At 43.2% G+C, this 19,341-nt stretch overlaps 1 protein-coding gene across 4 annotated transcripts in view; it reads left to right on the plus strand.

Moving 5' to 3' along the window:
• The window catches only part of SLC23A2 (solute carrier family 23 member 2), a 275,407-nt gene that overhangs the window by 203,004 nt on the left and 53,062 nt on the right, over positions 1-19,341 (plus strand). For all 4 annotated transcript variants that reach the window (XM_068274816.1, XM_068274819.1, XM_068274817.1 and 1 more), the window contains 3 exons: positions 1,212-1,300; positions 17,984-18,051; positions 18,359-18,540. In XM_068274816.1, the coding sequence (XP_068130917.1) occupies positions 1,212-1,300; positions 17,984-18,051; positions 18,359-18,540 (339 nt within the window). The remainder of the gene's footprint in view (positions 1-1,211; positions 1,301-17,983; positions 18,052-18,358; positions 18,541-19,341) is intronic.

Raw genomic sequence — 19,341 nt, forward strand, 5'->3', positions numbered from 1 at the left:
AGCACCCGGCTGTCATCGGCTCACCTCCTCCTATTCTGTAAGCATAATTGCTCACAGAAGCACTGGCCCTGCATTCTCTCATCTTGCCCCACCCGGCTACTTTTTCCTGCCACCTGGCTGGAAAACATTTCTGGGGAGAACACTGGGTGTGTACATCCGTACAATCATTCTGGAGTTTAGGCACTGAGTTTGGACTTCATGTTTTTCTTATATTATTTAGGAGTAATCTCTCTAGCTGCATTATTAATCTGGACTGCTCTGGATTACACTGAATTTTGATCTGGTTTTATTGTATTTTACACCTGCAAAGGATGTCTCCCATCGGGGATCAGGACCCGATCTCTCAGGCGAAATTGCTATTCTGGGCTCAACAGATGCAAAGTCAGCTGTATAGCTGACAACACACACTGTTGCTATGGTGATAAGAGGTGGAGAGACAAAGGAGTGGCGTGTGCATGATGTCACACAGTGGGTGGGGCAACAGTGTGAATAAAAAAATCGCCCGTCGCTCAGGTGAGTTGTTTCACCAGGTGAACAGCCGACTGGGCTTTAGAGCCCTTCCTAATAGTGGACAGTGCGTAGTCTTCACTGCAGATGGTCAATGAGATGCAAAAAATTCCAACTAGTATGCAAATTCACTGCTAATTGTAGGTAGCTTGGCCATCCAAAATGAGAAAAAGTACATTTGAGTGGCAGAAGTCCAAGCTGCATGCAATTTGCGTTAAATTTGATTTAGAATTATCTTTACTCTAGTTGACCAACTCTGCTCCAACTCCTTACACAAAATATGCCAAAATGTACCACTTAAAGTAAACCAGAGCTGTCCGTATAGTAAGATTTAATACTTACCTGGAGCTTCCTCCAGCCCCATAAGCACGTGTGAGAGTCCCTTTCCGTCTTACCGCGGTCTGCCGTTCAGCCGCAATAAGCCACGGTAACTGGTTCACTTGCGTCAGTCAGGGTCTTATGCACAGGCATGGGACCTCCATGCCTGCGCAGGAGTTCCCATGCCTGTGCAGACGTTTAAATGCACCTTTCAGAAGTGCATTTAAACGTTGCAAGAAGGAGATGCAACCTACAGAAACAATTCCTGAATTTGGCACGCTGTACTCAGGAATCATCTGTTTTAGTGTGTGAAGTAATTTTGAAGCGTTGTGCCTTTTTGTGCTGATAATATGAATCTTTGTTTCTATGTTGTTCCATTGCTCCAGGTTACCCTTGTTCCAAGCCAGTGCTTTTGCTTTCCTTGCCCCAGCCCGTGCCATCCTATCCCTTGAGAAGTGGAAATGTAATACTACAGGTAAGTGAGCCAGAAATGTGAAATTGTAGAGCCATGTCGCACACATAAGTCCCTCCTCCCATGCTTTGTATGTGCAGATGGGCACCCAGCTGGGAAAGCACTGGCGTGAGATACACTCGGGATTATTTTCCTTGCTGCCAGCCAGTTAATCCATCTCTCCCCGCCGAGCGGTGGCACCTTTGTAAAATGAAGAATGTACATAATCTCCCACATTGGAGCCATGGGGTTTGTTCAGACAGGGAATGGAATTCAGCTGAATTGATGCTGTAAACCGCTGTGTCAGGGAAATAAACGGGCATCAACAGGATGTCGAGTTCTCAAGAGAGACAACATTGGAAAAGTACAGTTGCTTTCAAAAGCCATGGTGGTTTCATAATGGTCTGATCAGAGGAGCGAGGAGAGGGTGGCCTTTAACCACATTGTTTTGAAGACTAGGTTCTTTCATATTTGCACATTCGATGCTACCTAAAGAGGTTTGCAATAATCAATACATTTGTACCAGGTTTTCCTTCATAGTAATTGGTCAGTCCAGCAGAGTCTTTTCTTTTGGGTTACATATATCGAAATATCAGTTGTTCCATTGAGTTTATTGGTGAGATTTGTCAGCAGTCAGTTGCACTTAAAGTGAGTCTGAAGTGTTAAAAAAAAAAAAAAAAAAAAAAAAAAAAAAGGAACCTAAGAAGATGGAAGGCTCTGGGTCCTATAGAGTCTTCCTGTTTCTCTCCTGGTCCCCTCGTTCCACCCCAGGCTTCCGACGTGGGATGCTTTGGAAGTCTTTGAGAGAGTGTGCTCACGCATGCGCAGTACGGAACTGTGCTCCCGAAGACCTCTTTTTCCCCAAAAAATGGGGGGGAAAAGTCAGTGCATCTTATGGTCTAAAGGTGTCCCACAAGCCATTACCTATCATGATAGTCTGCTAAAACAATAAACTCCCATCACCAAAAAGCCCTCCCACGATCATCCCTCTGCACGTACATGAATTGAACAGTTGAAAAGTCTTGGGCAGGCATCCAAACAGTATCCAGCATTTCTGTGCATTAGCGGCAAAGAGAGCAATCACGGCTGTAATTGATGGTCTCTGATGCCCGGGTCTGTGTCCGTCAACCCGTACAGGTATTCACACAGAATCTAGCATTACTCTGCATTTGCGGCAAGGAAGAGAGCAATCGCCGCTGTAAACGATTGATTCTGATGCCTTCTCGCGCCGGGACACAAACAGTTCGCTTCCACCAATCATCATCCTTTGGGAAACCTCTCAGCCAATCCTGAAGCAGTGTTTCTGAAATCCACGCCTCCCGTCGTGACAGCGCCCATGTAAGAGTTCCCGATGACTCTGCCGGCAGGACTTCATGGTGTTCGTGCAGCCAATCATGGCGCACTGTGACAGTGGGGGTGTGGCTTTCAGAAACACCACGTCAGGATTGGCTGAAAGGTTTCCCAAAGCATGATGATTGGTGGAAGCGAACTGTTTGTGTCCCTTCGCGAGAAGGCATCAGAGACCATCAATTATAGGGGGGGATGCTCTCTTCCTTGCCGCTAATGCACAGAAATGCTGGATACTGCTTGGATGCCTGATCGGGATGACAGACATGAGCAATGCTTGGTTGCAGGTACTTTGGGTGCCTCAGCATATTATTCAGTGCATTGCATGCTATGTGTACATAGAGCCTTTCTGCCACAACACATAAGTAATAGTGAGCAACTGCTCATGGCTTAGTGGAGGTTTTATTAGGAAATTGTATGTAACTTGCAGGGAGCATATTGGGGATATTAGAGAGAGGCCTTTTTGGAGGGGATTGTTGGTAACACTGAAGTGTTCAGCAGCCTGGATGATTTGAATCTCCTCCAATTAGGTTAAAAAGTTTCATTTTGTTTAGAAAGAAAAAGCTTGGGGGAGGGGGAGTTCCACAAGATGCCCCTGCACCATGGATGCACCAGGTTTAATATATTTTATTCCCTGATTTTTTTTCCTCTAAACCTAGGTGCGTCTTATGGTCCAAAAAATACGGAAGTTCAACAATAATTGCATCATATTTTTGCAGTAGAGCATCAGAAAGGCTTCCTCATGCCCACTCAAAAACACACATAAAAATAATGGTGCAAGGTGGCAGAGTGCTCTAGCTAACCCCTCTATCTGACAAAGCCCCTATTCTTAATACCCCTCTTCCTTCATAGTATGCCATGCATCATCCTTCTTTGCTCCGTAGCAGCAGGAACAGATGGCTACCCTGTTGGCTAGTGATGCGTCTGCACAGCACTCGGCCCTGAACAGTCACCCGATGGATCGAGGTTGGACCCCTGAGAAGGACCGTACTCATGCGTGTGTACGCACCTCCAGACTTTGCATGCGCATTTCTATAATCTGATCTAACCAAACTCAGCAGCTGCTAATAAATTATCTGGCTGCTAGCTAATGAGGTCAGATTGCTTTAGTTTTCTGTAGATATTTGCTCTATTGGTGAATAGTTTTTTTACACACACACACACACACACACACACATACACACACACACACACACACACACACACACACACACACACACACACACACACACACACACACACACAACACCTTGCTTATGTTTAGACTATGGTGGTGATGATAGTTGAGATTTCTGTCTATTGCATGATTGCACCTCGTGGACACAGAAAACAAAGGACCTTTTAATAACACTCTCCAATGCGTTTGTCATTTGGTGCTGTTGCATTTTCCTTCTGACAGGTCTTCTTTAATTCTGAACGCACACCTAATTTAAATATTTAAACACTGATCAGCCTTGAGAGAGGAAAAAATGTAAAATAAATATAACTTTTAACCTGTTTTGGTTCCTGGACGTAGAAACTACGTCCAGAAACCATGTGTGCTCCCGCGGCCGATCGTGCACGCGCGCTCCCGGCCGCGAATTGTTAGCCTAGAAATCAGTGAATCGGGTCATGGTGCCCGATCGCTGATTCCTCTCCCCCGCAGAAAAAGCGACAGCTTCTCTTGGAAGCTCCAGCTAAAAGTAAAAAAAATAAAACTCAACACACATTTACATTGTAAAACTATTGTTTACATCCCACCCTCCCAAGAATACCCAAATAAAATGTTTAATATAAAAAATAAAAAAAAAAACATTACAAGAAAAAAAAAATGTAAATATTTATCTAAGGGTCTAAACTTTTTAAAATCAATGTAGAGATTAAATATTTCTATTTTTTTTTTATTTTAAACTTGTAAATAGGGATAGATGCAAAACGGAAAAAAATGCACCTTTATTTCCAAATAAAATATTGTCGCCATACATTGTGAAAGGGACATAATTTTAACGGTGAAATAACCGTGACAAATGGGCAAATACAATACGTGAGTATTAATTATGGAGGCATGTATTATTTTAAAACTATAATGGCTGAAAACAGAGAAATAATGAATCTTTTCCGTTTTTTTCTTATTCTTCCTGTTAAAATGCATTTACAGTAAAGTGGCTCTTAGCAAAATGTACCCCCCAAAGAAAGCCTAATTGTTTGCGGAAAAAACAAGATATAGATCAGTTCATTGTGATAAGCAGTGATAAAGTTATGGGCTAATGAATGGGAGGTGAACATTGCTCAAGTGAAAACGACAGAACGCGAATGGGTTAATGAAAGATCAAAGATAAAACTGTAGTGGCGCTGCCAACCCATACTAGTTTGGTGACAAAACAGTGGAAGGTGATAGTAATGAGTGGTAATATCCTCAGCTTACATTGCAAGGGATAATTTCACTCTTCTCACTGCACTGATGCATACCAAAATACACCCCCTACGCTAACAACCCAACATATTTCGGTCCATCTATAAATTGGGACCTTCCTCAGGGGAACAAGAAGCGCTAAATGTACAAAAAAAAAAAAAGTATGTTTTTATCTTTCAAGGCTAATCTGTGTCTAAAGGTCTTCTTGAATTCTGTCCAGTCTTACCAGTGGTAATCCCCTCGTCTTTTTTTTTTTTTTTTTCTGCGGTTGGTAGCTAACCTACAGCTGAAAGCCTGCTTAGTTAGATGAATCTAATTTAATCTCAGTTCCTTTATAGAGGTCACAAGTCTTGCATAACTGTGTCAGAAGTGCTTTTTATCATAATGCACGGTTTCATCTTGTTTATCCACTTAAGCCAACTGGATAAACATTCTCGTCCAGTTGGGCTGTGCACACTCCCGCGGGCTGCCACCGGCTGTTAGCCCAGCGATCAATGAATGGTATTATAGATCTCATTCAATGATCAAAGCCCCCCCCCCCCCCCCCCCCCCCCCGCAGAAAAGCCAACAGCCTCTTATCAGAGACTGTGGTTTTTCTGTGTTACAAAAAGTTTCTCGTCTTCCTAATACTTCCTGGAAGCTTATGATCATGCTTCCAGGATTTTTTGACTGTGGCCATCTTGTGGCCAAATAGTAAAACACACACATCTATTTTTTTATTAAACAATTAAATTTTTACATTTAAAATTAGTAGTTTACCTCCCACACCAAAAATTACCCAAATAAAATTTTTAATAAAAAAAAAACAAAACATAAATATGGATGTCAAAGGAGTGTTTTAATATAAATTTAAATTATGGGCTTGTAAATAGTGATGGACGCAAATTGAAAAAATGCCCCTTTATTTCCCCAAAAAATATCGCCACCATACATTGTGATAGGGACATAATTTAACCACTTAACGACCGCCCACTGCACAGGGGCGGTTGGAAAGTGGATGCCGCAAGGACCGCCGCGTGCACAGAGGCATGGGCAGAGCGATCACGTCATCCGTGACGCGATCCTCCGCCGGGGATCGATGGCCAGGCATTTAGCCTCCAGCTCGCCGGCCAATTAGCAGCGCTGGCAAGCGGAGGAATATAAAAATCCGCCTATCAATGCGTATAAGGCACTTTGTTAGGTAAACAAAGTGCCTTATACATGCTTCCTCCTCGTCTCGTGGTCTCATTGTTCCAGAGACCACCAGCGAGGAGGAAGCCATAGTGAGTATACACCACACATTTATTTTTTTTGCACATAGCCCCCCTGATCTCCTACCCCAGCCTTCAGACCCCCTCTGATCACCCCAGCAGACCCCTGCCAGCACCCTTGCACCCCTCTAAAACCCCCACCCCCCCACCTGTCACTATCGACGCTATCTCTTAGATTAGGTCCCTAACTGCCTCCTAATCACCCCTGATCCCCCCCACTACCTTTAGATCACCCCCAGACCCCATCCCAGACTACCCCCCTGTATACTGTATACATCTGTATACAGCTAGCTTACCCTCTGATCACCTGTCTATCACCTGTCCATCACCCCTCAGCACCCCCACCCATCAGAGCAGACCCTAACTGCACCACGGGGGCAACCGATCACCTGCCCAGACCCTCAATTGCCCTCAGACCCCCCTCCTGATTACATCCCCTGCGCATTGTTTACATCTGTCCTCCCCAGCAATCACTAACTGATCTTCGATCAGTAACCCCCTGTGACTGCCTCTCATCAGATCAGGACTCAGTCTGCCCCGTGTGGGCTCCTGATCAACCCCCCACCCCCGCAAATCACCCTCAGACCCAGGGCTGTGGAGTCGGTCCAAAAATCCACCGACTCCGACTCCGACTCCTCAGTTTAGGATTCCTCCGACTCCACGACTCCGACTCCTCTAATTTGCATATTACAATTTTGTTGATTAAAAGTATGTAACATGAAATTCGTCTCTTAACTGCCAACGCTTAGGAATTTTACAAGACAACTGAAGTGAGAAGGATATGTAGACTACTATATTTATTCCCTTTAGACTAAAACTAGTCCTTGGTAAGAGTACTTGTAAAAGGTACAAACCGGAACAAAGAACATCTATCAGGCCCTAGGCAATGTAAGTGTGGGTACATGTAAGAATGATGTGCAGGTACTCTGCAGGGGAATGAGGAGATTCTTCCTCTATTACACATTCTTCATGCACAATCTGAACAAGGTTTATGGGTGACAGACAACACCTCTGTGTTCAATGTGCACAGCATTCTCAGTGGATTCCCTGCAGCTCTGTGGGGAGTGCATATGTAGAGTATAGTACTACTGTGTAACAAAGTAAACCTGAGACAGATGAAATTAAAGTTTTATACATACCTGGAGCTTCCTCCAGCCGCCTTCAGGATAATCAGTCCCTCGTTGTCCTCCTCCACCACCTGGATCTTCTGCTATGAGTCCAGGTACTTGAGCCAGTCGGGGGTAGTGCGCATGCACACACTCCGCCGCCAGGAGCATACTACACCTGTGCAGCACTATTGCGCAGGTACAGAATGTTCCTGGCTGTGGGAACGGCATGCGGCCGGACATCGCTGACTGGCTGAATTACCAGGACTCATAGCAGAAGATCCGGGTGGTGGAGGACAGTGAGGGACTGATTAGCCTGAAGGGGGCTGGAGGAAGCCCCAGGTATGTATAAAACTTTACTTTTCATCCGTCTCAGTTACCCTTTAATTTGTAGTCACCAAACCAAATTTTAATAACATATCAAATTATTTGATTTCATCAGCAAAGGGAGTGCATACATTTGCATAAATCAGCATCAATGCAGAATTATTTCCATCTCATTGACCATCTCTATTAGTGACACAGCTACACATCAGGCTTTATATTTACAGCATAGATGTTATTTAGTATATATAAGAGATTCCTGTGTACACATCATATATACAGTCACAATCAGATATGTATATCTGACTTTAAAAATACGGGGACTGCTTTATTGAAGCAGCACAAGTAACTAATTTTGATTGGTTTATTTCATTTTTGTGGACTAAGCACAGCTATTACTGTATATATACTGTATATATACATTATTTTTAATGACTATTATCTGAGAAATAGAACATTTTATCATATTTTCTATTTTAATTACAGTTACAAATTCATTAGGAGTTGGAGTCGGTGCATTTTTTCCCGACTCCGACTCCAGGCACCCAAAATTGCCCGACTCCACGACTCCGACTCCACGACTCCGACTCCACAGCCCTGCTCAGACCCCCCCCCCCCCCCCAATCACCTTCCGAGTGCATTGTATTTGACTGTGCTGTGATTGTATTCGATTGTGCTGCAATTGTATTTGATTGTCCCGTGATCTGCTTCGATTGTCCCGTGATTGTTTGATTGCCTCTGAGACCCCACTTCCCGCCACCCCCAACCCCCCCCCCCCTCCCCCCCCTCCACCACCACCTCCAACCACCACCAACCACCACCTTCCGAGTGCATCAGATTTGCTTGTGCTGTGATTGGATTCGATTGTGCTGTAATTGTATTCGATTGTCCCGTGATTGTTTGATTGCCTCTGAGACCCCACTTGCCCAGCCTTTCCGGTGGAAACCAGTCCAAGTTTCCGAACTTAAAATCTTTTTGGCCCTTATCCTTCACTTGGGACTAATGAAACAGAATGTATTGCGGTCGTATTGGTCTACGAACCCAGTACATCATGTTCCCTTGTACCCTGCTGCCATGTCCAGGACACGATTTGAGTCCATCCTGCGCTTCCTGCACTTCAATGACGACGAAACCTGTCATAAGAAAGACCACCCTGCTTATGACCGGCTCCACAAAATTCGGCCCCTCATAGACCACCTGTCATCATCATTTGCAGATGCTTATACCCCTGAACAGAACATCTGCGTAGACGAGTCCCTCTTACGCTTTACCGGGCGCCTTGGCATCAAACAGTACATCCCAAGCAAGCGTGCCCGGTATGGGGTGAAACTGTATAAGCTCTGTGAAAGGGCCACAGGCTATACATGTTGTTTTAGGGTCTATGAGGGAAAAGACTCAAAATTGGAGCCGGTCGGATGCCCTGTCTACCTGGGGAGCAGTAGGAAAGGTTGTGTGGGACTTGGTGTCACCCTTGTTCCAGAAGGGGTACCATCTTTATGTGGACAACTATTACACAAGTGTGGCCCTCTATCAGCACTTAGTTAGAAGGAATCCGATGCTGTGGCACTACGCGGCCTAGTCGCCAGGGCTTCCCCCAACGGCTCGTTACCACCAGACTTGAACGGGGGCAGAGGGCCGCCTTGCGTACTGACGACCTGCTCGCGGTGAAATGGAGGGACAAGAGGGACGTTTACTTTCTGTCCACCATTCACACAGACACGACAGTCCAAATTCAACGGGCAACTGAGGTCATTGAAAAGCCCCTTGTCGTCCAGGAATATAATGTCAACATGGGAGGGGTAGACTTCAATGACCAGAGGTTAGCGCCCTATTTAATTTCCCGGAAAACAAGACGCTTGTATGAGAAAGTGTCTTTTTATCTGATTCAATTGGCAGTTTACAACAGCTTTGTTCTCTACAGTAAGGCTGGGAGAACTGGATCTTTCCTTCAATTTCAGGAACAGATCGTTCTGGACCTCCTGTATCTAGGAGGTGCCAGTCGTCGTTCCCCCCCCCCCCCCCCCCTCAGATGCAACTAGCCGACTGCATGGAAGGCATTACGCCTATCAGCTTCCGAGTACCCCAGGTCAACGCATCCGAAGAAAACGTTGTCGTGTCTGCAGCAGTGCTAGAAGGACTGACACCAGTTTTTATTGTCCCAAATGTCCTGACCAGCCTGGCCTATGCCTAGGGGAGTGTTTTGAGAGGTACCACGAGCAGGTACACTATTGGAACCTAGGGAACTCCAGACACAGGAGTAGGCACACACTCAGTGGTATTTCGCACATTGTCCCAGGGGGAGGAGAGGTAAGCTTGAAAACCAAACAAACAGGTAAGCATAAAAGTCGGAAGAAGGATCGGTTTCCATGCTTGATATTGCTGATCTGTGCTGGGTTGGCGATATAAGACGGCATGTTTGAATTTCCCTTGAGTGTGGACACCCCCGGTTTATATGTGATTTACTTTGTGCCACACAGAGTCCTCTATATTGGCAGGCATATTGCTGTATACTACAGGCATAATGCTGTATACTAAAGTTCTGAGGCCCAGTCACATAAGTTGGTGGCTCACCCTGAGTGCAGGGTGGCACGGTGTGTCTCTCTCCTGAGGTTATCACTGCCATTGATGTGGAGGAAGATCTGCCATTGATGTGGAGGAAGATCTGCCATTGATGTGGAGCAAGGTATGTTTGCCGTTCATTTTTCCTTTCAGCCCAGAATGCATTATACCCAATATAAGGAGTATAGCAGAAACTCCTAATACTGGCCATACATGTAATGATTGCAGAGACCCTAAAATGCCAGGACAGACTCTACAAATGACCCCATTTTGGAAAGAGGACACCCTAAAGTATTCTGTGAGGTGCATGGTGAGTTCATAGAAGATTTTAGTTTTTGTCACAAGTTAGCCGAATTTTATTTTATTTTATTTTTTTTTTACAAAGTGTCATTTTTCGTTAACTTGTGACAAAAAATAAAATTTTCAATGACCTCACCATTCCCCTCATGGAATACCTTGTTGTGTATTCTTTCCAAAATGGGGTCATTTGTGGGGTTTAACTGTCCTTGCAAGTGGGCGGGGTGCTAAATTTTGAGCACCCCTGTAAAGCCTAAAGGTACTCATTGGACTCTGGTCCCCTTAGCGCACTTAGGGTGCTAAAAAGTGCCACACATGTTGTATCGCCGTACTCAGGAGAAGTAGTATAATGTGTTTTGGGGTGTATTTTTACACATACCCATGCTGAGTGGGAGAAAGATCCCTGTAAATGGACAATTGTGTGTAAAAAAAAAAAATTGTCATTTACAGAGATATTTCTCCCACCCATCGGTATGTGTAAAAATACACCCCAAAACACATTATACTACTTCTCCTGAGTACGGCAATACCACAAGTGTGGCACTTTTTTGCAGCCTAACTGCGCTAAGGGGTCCAAAGTCCAATGAGCACCTTTAGGCTTTACAGGGGTGCTTACAATTTAGCACCCCCCGAAATGCCAGGACAGTAAACGCCCTACAAATGACCCCATTTAGGAAAGTAGACCCTTCAAGGTATTCAGAGAGGAGCATAGTGAGTCCGTGCAGATTTCATTTTTTTTTTGTCGCAAGTTAGAAGAAATGGAAACGTTTTTTTTTTTGTTTTTTGTCACAAAGTGTCATTTTCCGCTAACTTGTGACAAAAAATAATATCTTCTATGAACTCACTATGCCTCTCAGTGAATACTTTGGGATGTCTTCTTTCCAAAATGGGGTCATTTGGGGGATATTTATACTATCGTGGAATTCTAGCCCCTCATGAAACATGTCAGGTGGTCAGAAAAGACAGAGATGCTTCCAAATGGGAAAATTCACTTTTTGCACCATAGTTTGTAAACGCTATAACTTTTACCCAAACCAATAAATATAGGCTGAATGGGTTTGTTTTTTTTATCAAAAACATGTTTGTCCACATTTTTCGTGCTGCATGTATACAGAAATTTTACTTTATTTGAAAAATGTCAGCACAGAAAGTAAAAAAAATCCTTTTTTTTTTTTACAAAATTCATGTCTTTTTTGATGAATATAATAAAAAGTAAAAATCGCAGCAGCAATCAAATAGCACCAAAAGAAAGCTTTATTAGTGACAAGAAAAGGAGCCAAAATTCATTTAGGTGGTAGGTTGTATGAGCGAGCAATAAACCGTGAAAGCTGCAGTGGTCTGAATGGGAAAAAAAGGCTCTGGTCCTTAAAGAAAACCTGAACTGAAAATTAAGTCAAAATAAGCATACACAAGTCATACTTACCTCCCATGTAGTCTACTCCTCGGTGTCTTTCTGCTGTCCCGTGTCCTGTTTGTTCACTGTGATCAAGGGAATTTTCCATCCTCCATTTTGAAAATGGCCATTACCCATAACAGCTTTCTGGTCAGCACACAGTTAAACTGTAACATCGCCCACTTGAGCCATAGGGAAACATGGACATTACCTGGTACATCAGTTTTCCTCTCAGCTATAACTGATAGCAACTGCTATTTTACTGACAGCAACTGATATATTTCAGATCTGACAAAATATTGTCAGAACTGGAAGGGATTATTGTCAGAAGAAAATGGTGAGCTTCTGAGAGGAACTGATGGCAAGGTAACTATGTAATGTTCATGTGAAGTTACCTCATGTGTTTATTTTAAATATTTTTACTCAGTACAGGTTCTCTTTAAGGGAGGTAAAGCCCGCGGTCCTCAAGTGTTTAAATGGTGTAATAAGCTGGACAAATGGGCAAATAAAATACATGGGTTTTCATTACGGTAGCATGTATTCGTTTCAAACTATAATGGCGAATAACTGAGAAATAATGATTTTTTTCTATTTCTTTCTTAATATTCCTGTTAAAATGGATTTAGAATAAATTAATTCTTAGCAAAATGTATCACACAAAGAAAGCCTAATTGGTGGTGGAAAAAACCAGATATACTGTAGATCAATTCATTGTGATGAGTAGTGATAAAGTTATTGGCAAATGAATGAGAGGTGAAAGTTGCTCAGATGCAAAAAATAAACAACCCTTCGGGCTTAAAGAGACACTGAAGCGGAAAAAAAATTGTGATATGATTTGTATGTGTAGTACAGCTAAGAAAAAAAACATTTGCAGCAGAGACACAAGTCTAAAGGTGCGTACACATGCACTACTAAATGCAACGACGGGTCCAGCGGACCCTCCCTCTGGGCAGTCTTTAGCCGATCGTTCAGAAACATCCTTATCAGTCTGCAGATAGACTGTACACACGCACTACTGTCGGGAGAACGACCGCCCAGCGGGAGGGTCTGACGGACCCGTCGTTGCATTTAGTAGTGCGTGTGTACGCACCTTGATATTGTTTCTAGTAAAGGAAGAGCTAAGAAACTCCAGTTGTTATCTATGCAAATTAGCCCTTGAGCTCCATGACTTTCAGTTGCAGAGAACTCTGCCAGACACTTGAGATAATAAGCTTTAAAAGACCTGTATCTTTTTTTCCCTCTGCAGGGAAGATTTTCCAGAGCAGGCTAGTGAACTTTTGATCCCATTTAGACTGCTGAGTAGTGTCTAAACTGCAAATATTAGAGAATGATGCAATGTTATTAAAAAAAAAACAAAAAAACTATATAACTGAAAATTAAAAATATTTGAATATTTTCTTTGCTACTAAAATTCTAGTAATTATCCGTATTATACAACCAATTCCAATTTGCTTCAGTGTCTCTGTAAGTGGTTAACGTTTTCCTGCAAAGAATAGTTTTATTTTGTTAAAACTGGCATAGCACACATTAGTGCTACACATGCTGTTTTACTACATTATATAAAGCATTATCTGTCCTTCCTAACATTTCACTTGATTTGGTAAATTGCCACAATTACTAATGATGCCTAGTTTTCTTGCAAGCTGTTTATAATTCAGGCATGATACAGACCTGATCAGCCCTGTACCACTAATCCTGCTCACCATGCCTGAAGAAGAAACTTAGAGGAACTGTAGGGAAAATAACATAATGAATACAATTGCTTATGGTTTACAACAGTGGTCCTCAAACTAAGGCCCGTGGGCCGAATGTGGCCCCCTGAGGCTTTTTTACCAGCCCCCCACACAGAAAATGTATTACTTATAGATGCAGTCAGCGATGTTATAAACTGTCCATCTTTAAATATTGGTGGTCTGCATATAGAATAGCAGTGCTGGCACCACCCATCCACATGGAAGCCAGAAAGAAGTAATTTCGCTGGTTTCCAATCAAATTCCACATCAGATGACACTGCTGTCCACTGCAGGTTGTCACCCAAGTATGCTTCACTGTTTGGTCCGCAAAGACTTCTACATCATCTTATGTATACTCTGGCCCCCCAGCAGTCTGAAGTATGTTGACCGGGCCCTCGACCCAAAACGTTTGGGGACCCCTGGTTTACAATGTTCATTTATAGATTTAGTGAGTGTTGTAAAATCTTTCCTCTTCCTGAATTAAGGTGGCCATACACTTATAGATTTGCAGCAGATTCGACCATAGATATATTTCTGGCAGATCTGGCAGGAATCTATCTGATGTGTGTTACACACTAGGAACAGATTTCCAATAGATTTCAGAATTAAATCTATTGGAAATCGATCTACAGTAAATGCATGATTGGAAATTAGATCCAATGCAACTTTATGGGCCTTTGATCTGCTGCCAGTAGCAGATCGATCTAGATTTTCCCATCCAGTCAGAGAGATCAAATTGATTGAAATCGGCCACAAATCGATCAATCGGCTAATTTGATAAAAATTGATTTCTGACCGATCAATGGTTGAAATTGACTAGTGTATGGGCCCCTTTACATTCTGAAACTTGACTGGTGGTGCCACCTTTAGTTCCGCCAGGTGATCTGTACGGAATGTTTATTAATGAGAGTTCTGTGCACGGGGGAGATACAGATTGCTTGGCTGTTGGGGAAAAAACTTTTTTCCCCACAATGCAGTGAGGTTCACAGATGGAGAACTGTCAGAACCAAGGTGCAGACATTGCACTATGGAAGGGCTTTCGCCACAATATTAGCCATACAAGTAAAGTTTTCTTATGGGAATGGGGTTATCAGCTACTGTTTGGATTGAAGTTAGACTTGGTTAAAGTTCCTCTTTAAAGTTTTGAAAACTTGCTCAAAAAATATGTACCGTGCAATCATTCATTAAAAGTATTACCTGAATCCACATTTGTTGGTCGTGGATCAGATCAGCCAATATAAAAACCAACACTGGGCCGAGGCCTCAATCGCAGCAGGATTAGGGCAGAAATGTAGATTGCTTGCTGTTCCTGAGCATGTATTGCCCTCTGTACTAGGAAGCAAGTGTAGCATGTTCAGAATTGTCAATTCGTGTGACTGTGGATTTATATTTACAGTGTGTGGGACATGTAGCCTGTATCCCTTATCTCTTGCCATATTCCGTCATTGTGGTCTGAGCGTGATAGTGGGGAAATAATGCGTTTATGGAAACTGGGCAGAGGTCAGGACTTATGATTATGATCCATCCATGGGAATCATTTCAGTGGAAATTTCCAGTAGTTTAATGTTTTTATGTTGCTGTTGGGATCTCACGTAGCTGGATGCCTCAAATGCAACACTCTCGATTTCTCTATGAAGAATCTAAATATAGTTACAGTAAGCTTGTGTCCATTCATTTTCTACATTCCTCCCATTCATATTGTCAGTGAGAGAATGAAAGCATGGTAGTAAATTCAGTATTGCAGCCTACACTTGTGAGTCATATATGGATGCAAGTCACAAACCGCAAAGTATTGTCATAGACTAGCAACGTTCTGTTTACATTTTTTAACAAACATCATAAGTAGACCACTTTCCCTTTCCATATAGAGTATGTGCGTTTGCACGTTCAAGCTCTACAATAAATTAGTTTGGTGTGTAGATAGCAAATGCAAGAACAATCAAATGACACAAATGGATGTCAGGGGTGTCGAACTCATTCACGTAAAGGGACAAAATCTAAGTCACAGGCCGAATTGTTTGTTGACCACTTCTGGGTTTTTTACCCTAATGGACAAAAGCAATTTTCACCTGTCAGTGCTCCTCCCTTTTATTCACCAATAACTTTATTACTACTTATCGCAACAAAATGAACTATACTTTTTTTTTCCACCAATTGGGCTTTCTGTGAGTAGTACATTTTGCTTTGAATTTTTTTATTCTAAATGCATTTTAACAGGAAAAATAAAAAAAATTGAACATTTTTTATTATATCTCAGTTTTTGGCCATTATAGTTTTAAGATAAAACGTTCTCCTGTGGATAAAACCCACCCATTTTATTTGCCCATTTGTCCCAATTATTAGACTGTTTAAATTATGTCCCTATGTCCCTATCACAATGTATGGAGACAATATATTATTGGGAAATATAGGTGTATTTTTTTTTTTGTCCGGTCCAGAATTACAAGCACCTATGTAGTAAAAAGTAGTCCCTAAGGCAACTATTTATGTACTTTTTTTTTTTTTAAACTTTTATTTACAAGTGTTTTTTGGGGGGAAGGGGGGCGGGCTTTGGAAGTGGAAGGGATTAAAGATAGTCTGAAGCTCTTTTTAATTAACCTTTATCTTCTGCACTATCACCATAGCTAAAACACTGTTTTATGAATGGATATTCCCCCGATCGGGGTCATGTCCATTCATTCCAGGCATTGCAATTGGGTCCTCCTCCCCAATCATGGATCGCGGTGTCCCAACGGGTAATGGAGGCTGCGGGGGGGACGTGCACAGTGACGGCGGAAACTAGCAACACATTAAAACGTCCTGGAGCCATTAACGGGCTCCAACGTTCAGACGTTTTAATGCGTCAGTTTGTTGGTAAGTGGTTAAGATTTAACATTTCTTGAACTGTTTTAAATAAAGTGGCATAACTATATTGATCGTGATTGTGTCTTCCTCCATTCTACAGAGTATCGCAGTGGAGCAGTTTAATATTTACCTACTCCAATGCTGCTTCTGGTCTCTCCTAATCTTCCTGACTGACATACGCTCTGTGCTGCATACTTCTGGCCCTGAATACATGCCTCAGGTGCTAAGGGTACTTGGATCCAAAGAGGTGGCGCCATGCTAATTTCACAGGAGAGGTCTTGTGGGTTGCTGCTGCACCCAGACTGGCAATGTTTGACCCAGAAATACTTATCCTCTGGATGATTGGAAGGCAGTGTACTGTTCTTTTACTGCTAATGCCTGTACCATTTTTAGGGTGTTTTTGCTATAATGCAAGGTATAAGTAAAACGCAAACCGCTCACAAAATCGCTTTGTGTGGTGATTGCGTTAACGCTTTTAAGAATAAATACATTGTATTTCTTTTCCGGGTCAAAGAGTTCTTGACTTGACTTGCTTCAGGAAGTGAAAAAACAAATCGCTCTGCAAAAGCGCTTAGAAAAACGCTTTACACAAAATCGCAGCGCGCAGGTAAGCCTCCTTACAAGGTTTACATAACGGCTCGAGCTACGATTAAAACCCTACATGAATGGCAACATCCTTAACCAGTAGGCTAGCCATCTGCTCAGACAGTAGGTTTCTTTAGTTCATCTACTTGTCCTCCATATTGTATACGTACTCGGCACAGCCAGTCTTGCTGGTCTGTAGAGCTGCTGCTGAGAAGGGGGGGGGGGGGGGGGGGGGAACACTACAGGCAGACGAGGGCTCTGCACAGACCGCTACAGATTCAGGGCTTGTTTGCATTAGTGCAGCGTTGCACATTACTGCGCCGGGGTGGCACTTCTGATCCCATTCATTATAATGAATGTGATCATGGCTGCAGCCGACCTAAAAATGCAGGCAACCATGCGCTGCGATTCAGTGGTGAATCGCAACACATGTGTGGAAACAGCAGACGGTGCAGTCTATGCAGTGTCTTGCTGTCCCTGCGATCGTGTTTCCATAAGCGCGGCTGAAAGCTCGCATATGGAAACGAGCCCTCAGTTCTACATTTTTAGTTTGAAAATGAAAACATTTATTAGGGCTGTGGAGTCAGTACAAAAATCATTCGACTCCTCAGTTTATGAAACCACTGACTCCAGGTACCCGAAATTGCTCCGACTCCACAGCCCTGAATTTTAAGCAATATATAAAATTCTAGTACTTTGTTTATTGTTGCTGTACTGAAATTAGAATTCTAATTCATCAGACTTATATTAACTAGTCTTTTTGCATGTATTTGCAAGGCTATGTAGTATTTCATAAATGTAATTTATGGAATCTGAAGTTTATATTTTATTCATAGGTAGCGGTTGGATTAACGCCCGTGTTTCTCTTCTGTTGCAGATATACCTATTCCAAATGGAACGGAGCTGCTTCATACAGAACACATATGGTACCCAAGGATACGGGAGGTACAGTATATAACCGGTTAGCAGAGATCACAGTTGGGACTTAGAGAGGTTCGAGTAGCGCCATCTATAAAGGTGCCTTTTAATTAAACTATTTTAGTGAACGATCAACCTTTCCGATGTGATAATTGTGATCGGAAAGAAACAATCGATTGGGCCCAGAAACGGGATAAAAATGTAACCAATCCAGTTAGATTTGTACTTTGCGTGATCTGCGCAGTGCAAATCTGCTTCTGTTGTAGATTATCGTTTATCATTATGTTTTTCATAATTGAATTACTATGGTTTAACCACTCTGTTTTCAACACAGATACAAGGAGCCATTATCATGTCCTCACTCATAGAAGTGGTCATTGGTTTCCTCGGCCTGCCTGGAGCTCTGCTGAGGTACATTGGACCGCTGACCATCACTCCTACAGTGTCTCTTATTGGCCTATCTGGGTTCCAGGCTGCTGGGGAGAGAGCTGGAAAACACTGGGGTATCGCCATGCTGTAAGTAGTGTCTGCTATCTACAACAGTTCATACATGTATACATAGTCACATGACGGGCCATCTGATCCAGCATTAAAGAATTTCATAGTCCATGAAATAAGTCTTAGTCATATCAGTATTTGCAATTCATTTTTAGATGCACCTCTCAGCATCACCCCCCCTTCTCATAATTGATTTTTTTTTTCCATGTACAACAATCTTTACTTACCAAGTCCCCAGCACTTGCCAAACCTTATTGTTTGGGTCTCAGCTCTTTGAGTGTGATTCTTTTGGGTGTCTGCTTTCCTTTTTGAAGAGTCTATCTTATCTGTTTTTTTTAACATGGGGTTAGGGTCCTGTACACCAGGGATCCCCAACCTGTGGTCCGCGGCCCACTGGTGGTCCGCAGGACGTTTTCAGTTGGGCCGCGGGACTGTCCTCTTGCCTGCCCCCTCCGCGGCTGCCGCTGCTGTTACCTCTGGCGGCCGCTTGGTCTCTTATATTCCCCTTCTCTCTCTGGCCAGGCTAGTGTGTGATTCACTGCAGCGCGCCCTGCGGCTGCTGTGATAGAGAAGGAGGCAGCAGGAGTGAGAGAGCGGCTTCCTGTAGCGGCGCGCCGTTACTATGGGAACCGCTCTCTCTTTCCTGCTTCCATCACTGCGGGGCGCGCTGCAGTGAATCACACTCCGGCGAGAGAGAGAGCGGAATATAAGAGACTGCCGGCAAAGGTAACTGCTGCAGCAGCGGCCGCGGGGGGTGGGTGGGTTGCTACTATACTGGGGCATAGTATACTGGCTGTACTGGGGCATACTATACTAGCC

The sequence above is a fragment of the Hyperolius riggenbachi genome, chromosome 3 (genome assembly GCF_040937935.1).
Source record: "Hyperolius riggenbachi isolate aHypRig1 chromosome 3, aHypRig1.pri, whole genome shotgun sequence".
NCBI lineage: Eukaryota > Metazoa > Chordata > Amphibia > Anura > Hyperoliidae > Hyperolius > Hyperolius riggenbachi.